The 6,486-nt window shown below is 35.5% G+C and overlaps 1 protein-coding gene across 1 annotated transcript; it reads left to right on the top strand.

Annotated features, from left to right (window-relative positions):
* Positions 1-2,896: 2,896 nt before the first annotated feature.
* Positions 2,897-6,486, top strand: LOC120262854 (homeobox-leucine zipper protein ROC8-like). Its single transcript, XM_039270757.1, has 10 exons — positions 2,897-3,161; positions 3,511-3,628; positions 3,747-3,935; positions 4,151-4,612; positions 4,704-4,805; positions 4,896-5,105; positions 5,193-5,376; positions 5,456-5,724; positions 5,810-5,899; positions 5,969-6,486. Exons 1-10 carry the CDS (start codon positions 3,067-3,069, stop codon positions 6,329-6,331), a joined length of 2,082 nt encoding a protein of 693 aa, XP_039126691.1. The 5' UTR covers positions 2,897-3,066; the 3' UTR covers positions 6,332-6,486.

The following is a 6,486-nucleotide window of genomic DNA, read 5'->3' as shown; positions in this document are numbered from 1 at the left end:
TTATTATTATTATTATTATTATTATTTGGACACATTGTCTTTTTTAACGGAATACAAATAAGGCACTTTAGCAGAATAAGAACACTTTGCGTAACGGACCTAATATCAATAAACGATAAGATATATGCATGAGATATTTCCTTTTCTTAACACATTTGCTCGTAACCAAAATCACACTGTATTTTATTATAAATTAACAGTATTTTTATTGAAAATCTTTGGGATTTGGATATCCAATGCTTTAGATATACTTGGATATGTTATAATTCATGAATATATCATATATTTAGTCCTTAAAACCATTGAGATTTCAATTTAGAAAGTCTTGATGTGTTGAAATATGGTGATATATGGTGATCTATGAATTTTATTTAAATTTTTTAAAATATCTTATTAAAAAAAACACACACAATTTCTATTCCCAAAATGCCCATGATACATGAATTTTATTTAATAATTGTTTTAAATAAATAATAAAAGAATTTATCTATATATTTTAACATAAATTATAATTTACTTCTTTTCAACTAATTTCCTTCTTTTATAGAAGTGAAATTTTAGAAACTATCTCACTTGCTTGAAAGAATTTATTAAAAAAAAAAGCATAATTTCACTTCCCCAAAATGCCCTGATTCATAAATTTTATCTAATAGTTGTTGTAAAATAGTAATAAAAAATTATCTAATTTCCTTTTTTTATAGAAGTGAAATTTTAGAAATTATCTCACATGCTTGAAAGAATTTATTAAAAAAAAATAATTTCACTTCCCCAAAATGCCCTTATCCATAAATTTTATCCAATACTTGTTGTAAATTAGTAATAAAAATTATCTAATCATTTAAAAATAAATTATATTTTATTAATTCCCAACAAATTTCCTTTTTTTTCTAACTAGAATTGGTTTTTTTTATATAAATTTCTCACATGCTTAAAAGAATTTATCAAAAAAACACACATTTTCAGTTCCCAAAATACCCATTATCCAAATTTGGGCGTGCAAAAATTTCATAAGATTTTGACTCATTTTGCCGGCTCTGAGGAAACTGGCCTGGAGGCGCATCTGCTCACCGCGGTATGATTACCTCCACCCAAAAAATCACCACCTTTGAACCCTGAGTATTATCTACGTGGCATGCCCGAATTGGATTTTAACTATTAATCTACGTATAAAATATGAAAATTATGAAATTCAAATTTAAAATATTTATGGATTTATTTTATTCATGAAAATTTTACTTTCCATTTTTTTCTGCTTTTTTATAAGGAAAGTATTTATGAAAATTTAAAATTAATTTCAAAATTAATAACTGAAATGAATGTGGGACCCCGTGCATTTCACCTGGGCTGAATATTGTTTTACTGTCCATAATTTCATTATTTATTGCATTTTTCTCAAATTAAGAAAGAAACAAATAAAGGGAAATTACATATTGCCCCTTGGAAATTCAAATTATTCACTGAAGAGTGACTGGTCATCAGTCAAAGGAAAGTAATCCTTTATTTTATATTTTTTTTAAAAAAATAATTTTCCTTTATTTAATGCTAAATGAATTTGTACTTCTATTTGAAATTCAAATAAAAATATAAAAGCAATTTTTATACATTTTTATTTCTCATAAAAAGTGATGCATTTTCATTTATTATTCAGCAGCCATCCACCTAGTCTTCTTCATGTACTGTAAAGTCATTACTAGTGTTATGAATGCCTTTTTAAAATTATTTTTTATTTAATATTTGCTCACAATAAAAAATGTTAAAAATTCTGGTTAAAAGAAGTTTATCAAATTATTATTTTTTAAATTTATCTCATTAATTAATAAATAATTTTTTTTAGGAAGGTGACCTTACCACTGTAAGGAGGTGACCGGAACACTTGGGAACTCGAGGACTTACTATTTTTTAACCTCACCTTAAATTCCGCGTCGGTTACGGTTACCGTCTGATGTTTTTTTAATGTCTATTTTGCTTACAAATATACCCCTGAATAATCCTATAATTTCATATTTGCTATTGGCTAAGTTACAATTACCATTATACCCTCAAAAATGCATGGCAAGTAATAATATTAGTTTTTAATTAAGTAATAATATTAGTTTTTAAATTTAAGCTCACTCACTTTGGCCATAAATAAATACCTTTTGTTAATTAGATTATTAATATTTCATTAAATCAATGCTGAGATTATTTATAAGTTGTTTCAATTACTATCTAATTACTTTGAAGTAGGTATCATAAAATTGCATCAAATGTTCTCCTTTTCCATCAATAAATCATCAAAAATAAATTTTTAGAAATAAATTTTAGAATTATATACACATATTTTCATTGCTAAAAAAATTAAATAAAATTATAATAAATAGAAATTCACACACATTCATTCTCTGCTCGATCCTATTTATATCTTCATATTAGTACAAATCTATACATAATTACAACATAACAAATACCATATAAATACGACAAAATACTCCGTTTTCCTGTCGGTCTGCGTATCAACATGCTTATATTTTTTAGTTATCTAACGTCGGCCAATGATCGTTGTCACTATTAATACTGAAATCTATACACAATCATAATAACAATACGACAAAATTTTATAAACTCTACGATTTCATCTTCAACCTCTGGTTACCGGCGACCATTGTTCTCTGTTGTTTACACTGTTCATTTTTTTATAAAAAAATTTATATATATTCATATTATTATTTTTAAGTATGTGTTAGAAGCATAAATAAAATAAAATGTTATTTTTAAAAAAAAATTATTATTTTTTTCTATTAAGAAGGGGGAGGGGGTAGAATGGTAATTTGGGAGTGGCCGGGGGGTGGTATCCGGCCGGATCCTGGCCGATATTTCCGTTGAGGTCCTCGCGGTTTCCATATTTGTGATTCACGCCCCTCGCGCGCCTTGCTTTCCTTTGCCAACCCCTACCTCCATGCGCCATTTTTAGAAAAGCCACGCCTTTATATTCTGAGAGAATAGAGAGATACTTCTCTCATCTTGTGTTGCCAGAGAGATTGAGAGAGGGAGAGAGAGGAAGAAGAGAGTGAGAAGAAGAGGAGAGAGATGGATTCAGGGGAAGAGATTGAAGGAGTGGAGGCTCAGAGGAAGAAGAAGAGATACCACCGCCACACACCTCGCCAGATTCAAGAGCTTGAAGCGTATGATTCTTCTTCTTCTTCTTCTTCTTCTTCTTTGTCTTCTTTGTCTTCTTTGTCTTCCATTCTTTTATTCATCTTGGTTTTAGAAGGGTTGTTGATTTTCTTATTGTGAAAGACATGAGCTTTTCCTGTTTTTTCTGGGTTTTTTCTTGTGGTGTTTGTGTTCTGCTTCTCAAGGTTGAGTTTTGAGTTTTGTTTTGGGTTTGGATGATTGTTTTGTGGGGTGTTTGAGAGGAAAGGAGGAAGCTTTATTTGGTTTTTGATTTGAAAAGGAAGGGGAAAGGAGAAAGTGGTCGATTTCTTAGTTGTGTTTTGTGTTTTTTGTTTTGGTGTTGTTTTGTTTGTGCAGGGTGTTCAAGGAGTGTCCTCATCCGGATGAGAAGCAGAGGATGCAACTCAGCAGAGAGCTTTCCCTCGAGCCTCGTCAGATCAAGTTCTGGTTCCAGAACCGAAGGACTCAGATGAAGGTATGAATAAAATAAAGATACATTTTTATGTTTTCTCAGATGTTCTCTTTCTTTCTTTAGATCTTTGTTTGATTGGTTTATTTGATTTATTTGTGTCTGTGTTCTTTTATGGTTGCAGGCTCAGCATGAAAGAGCAGACAACTGCTCTCTTCGTGCTGAGAATGACAAGATCAGATGTGAGAACATCGCCATTCGAGAGGCTCTGAAGAAGATTATGTGCCCGACTTGCGGCAGCCCTCCGGTCGCCGAAGACTCTTACTTTGATGAACAAAAGCTCAGGATGGAGAATGCTCGCCTGAAAGAAGAGGTTTGATTGCTTTGTTTGATGATTAGGTGCTGGTAATGTTCAATTTTGGTGCATTTATTTTGTTCAAAATGAGTAATTGTTACAACTTTAATGCCTGCATTGATGGTGCCATCTACTGCTTCTTTTCTGCAGTACCAGTGGATTCATTTCTTCTTTTCTCTGGCTTTGGTTTTCTTTAAAAGATGAATTTATATTCTTAATTGTTCTTCTTGCAGCTTGATAGGGTGTCCACTATTGCATCTAAATATCTGGGAAGACCCATCACTCAACTCCCCCCTGTTCAACCTATTCCTGTTTCTTCATTGGATTTATCTGTTGGTGGTTATGGTGGGGTGCAGTCAGGACTTGGCCCTTCTCTTGATCTTCTTCCTGGAAGTTCATCTTCTGCTATGCAACTCGGTTACCCTAGTGCTGTCTCGGAGATGGAGAAACCGATTTTTGCTGAATTGGCTACTAATGCAATTGAGGAACTTATAAGGATGGCTCAGACTGATCAACCTCTTTGGATTAAGCCTGGTGGTGATGGTATTGATGTTCTCAACCTTGAAACTTATGAGAGGATCTTCTCGAGGCCAGGCCGGCAGTACAAGAGTCCTGATACTCGTGTTGAGGCATCAAGAGATTCTACTCATGTGTTTATGAATGCCGAAACTATTGTTGAGATGTTCATCGATCCGGTGTGTCTTGTTTTCTGCTCGACCGATGATCCATTTTCATAATTTTGGATTGAAGAAGACACTTGTATTTTTGGCTTTGGTTTTGTTGCAGATGAAATGGGCTGAATTCTTTTCGACTATTGTCTCGAGAGCTAGGATTATCGAAGTTCTTACAGGTGGAATTGGAGGAACTAGAAGTGGATCATTGGTGCTGGTAATGGATCACTTAAACTGAACTCAATTTCAATCTTCAGCTTTCAATTGTTTTAGCATTATTCTGATTCATCATAACATGTTTAATTAGATGCATGAGGAGCTTCAGGTTCTGTCTCCGGTCGTCTCCAAACGTGAATTCATCTTTCTCCGTTACTTTCAGCAAATCGAACAAGGCTTATGGGCAATAGCCGATGTATCCGTCAATGTATCAGCAGAATGCCAATTCACAACTCCTTCCAGATCACGGAAGCTACCTTCTGGCTGTTTGATTCATGAAATGCCTAACGGCTACTCGAAGGTAATTCACACGCATAAGTTCTTCACTTTTTTAACCATTTGCTTGAACCATTCATGCACATATATACCAAGTTAAATTCTTTGACAGGTTACATGGGTCGAACACATGGAGATTGAAGACGAGAGTTCAACTCATAACATGTATAGGGATCTTGTTGAGAGTGGTGCAGCTTTCGGTGCGCAGCGATGGCTGGCCACTCTGCAGAGAATGTGCGAGAGGTTTGCCTGTCTTATGGTTGTTGGAACAACTCAAGACGACATTGGTGGTGGAGGTAATATGTTCAGAAACCACAATTGAATTAATTAGAATTGATTGATTAATTACATGCTTGCCGATGTTATGTGATTCAGTGGTTCCCTCGCCGGAGGGAAAGAGGAGCATGATGAAGCTGGCACAGCGAATGATGAACAACTTCTGTACCAGTTTAAGTGCATCCAATGGTCATCAATGGACTTCACTCTCAGGACTGAATGAAGTCGGTGTTCGAGTGTCCGTCCACAAGAGCACAGACCCCGGCCAGCCAAACGGAGTCGTCCTCAGTGCCGCAACCTCTTTCTGGCTCCCAGTGCCATCTGACATTGTGTTTAGTTTCTTCAAAGACGAACGTACTCGATCTCAGGTGCTGCTAGCTGTTCTCTTCTTTAAATTATTTAAAACTGATACAATTGTATCTTACACTGATCGAAAATTTCGCACAATTGCAGTGGGATGTTCTGTCTAATGGCAATACAGTGCAAGAGGTTGCTCATATAGCAAATGGTTCGCACCCGGGGAACTGCATTTCGCTGCTGAGAGTAAGTGTGCTGAGGCTAATTAGTTATTTATCTGATAAAAAAATTAAACATATGTTTGAAAACGATCAGGCATTCAACGCGAGCCAGAACAACATGCTGATACTCCAAGAGAGCTGCACAGATGCATCAGGATCGCTTGTCGTGTATGCACCGGTAGACCTGCAAGGAATAAATGTAGTAATGAGCGGCGAGGACCCATCCTATGTCCCGCTGCTTCCCTCCGGCTTTGCAATTGTACCAGACGGCCGAGCAGGAGGGGCATCAACAAGCTCGAACCCGATGACCGGTTCTCTGATCACCGTGCAATTTCAGATTCTGGTTAGCAGCCTGCCATCGGCGAAGCTGAGTGCGGAGTCGGTGAATACAGTCAACAATCTGATCAGCGCCACAGTGCAGCAAATTAAAGCTGGATTGAATTGCAGCAGTGTCTGAATTCATGTCCAGAGCCTCTTGAAGCTGGCATTCATGTTTGTCTGGTTGGCACCATGAATGCTGTTCTTCTCAGTTGCCAGCCACCATTAGAGAGTTCTTCAGAGAAAACTTCAGTCTCATTTACAACATTCAGTACAACAAAAAAAGCTCAAAAG

This window comes from Dioscorea cayenensis, chromosome 6 (genome assembly GCF_009730915.1).
Source record: "Dioscorea cayenensis subsp. rotundata cultivar TDr96_F1 chromosome 6, TDr96_F1_v2_PseudoChromosome.rev07_lg8_w22 25.fasta, whole genome shotgun sequence".
In the NCBI taxonomy this organism is placed as follows: Eukaryota; Viridiplantae; Streptophyta; class Magnoliopsida; order Dioscoreales; family Dioscoreaceae; genus Dioscorea; species Dioscorea cayenensis.
This window is presented reverse-complemented; position numbering and strand designations above follow the sequence as displayed.

What these genes read in the sequence shown, in the direction of transcription:
- LOC120262854 (XM_039270757.1), top strand. Translation starts at nt 3,067, where the DNA reads ATGGATTCAGGGGAAGAGATTGAAGGAGTGGAGGCTCAGAGGAAGAAG. An exon ending in ATGCTCGCCTGAAAGAAGAG is followed by an intron (nt 3,936 to 4,150) that starts GTTTGATTGCTT and finishes TTCTTCTTGCAG; the next exon opens with CTTGATAGGGTGTCCACTAT. An exon ending in GAAGTGGATCATTGGTGCTG is followed by an intron (nt 4,806 to 4,895) that starts GTAATGGATCAC and finishes ATGTTTAATTAG; the next exon opens with ATGCATGAGGAGCTTCAGGT.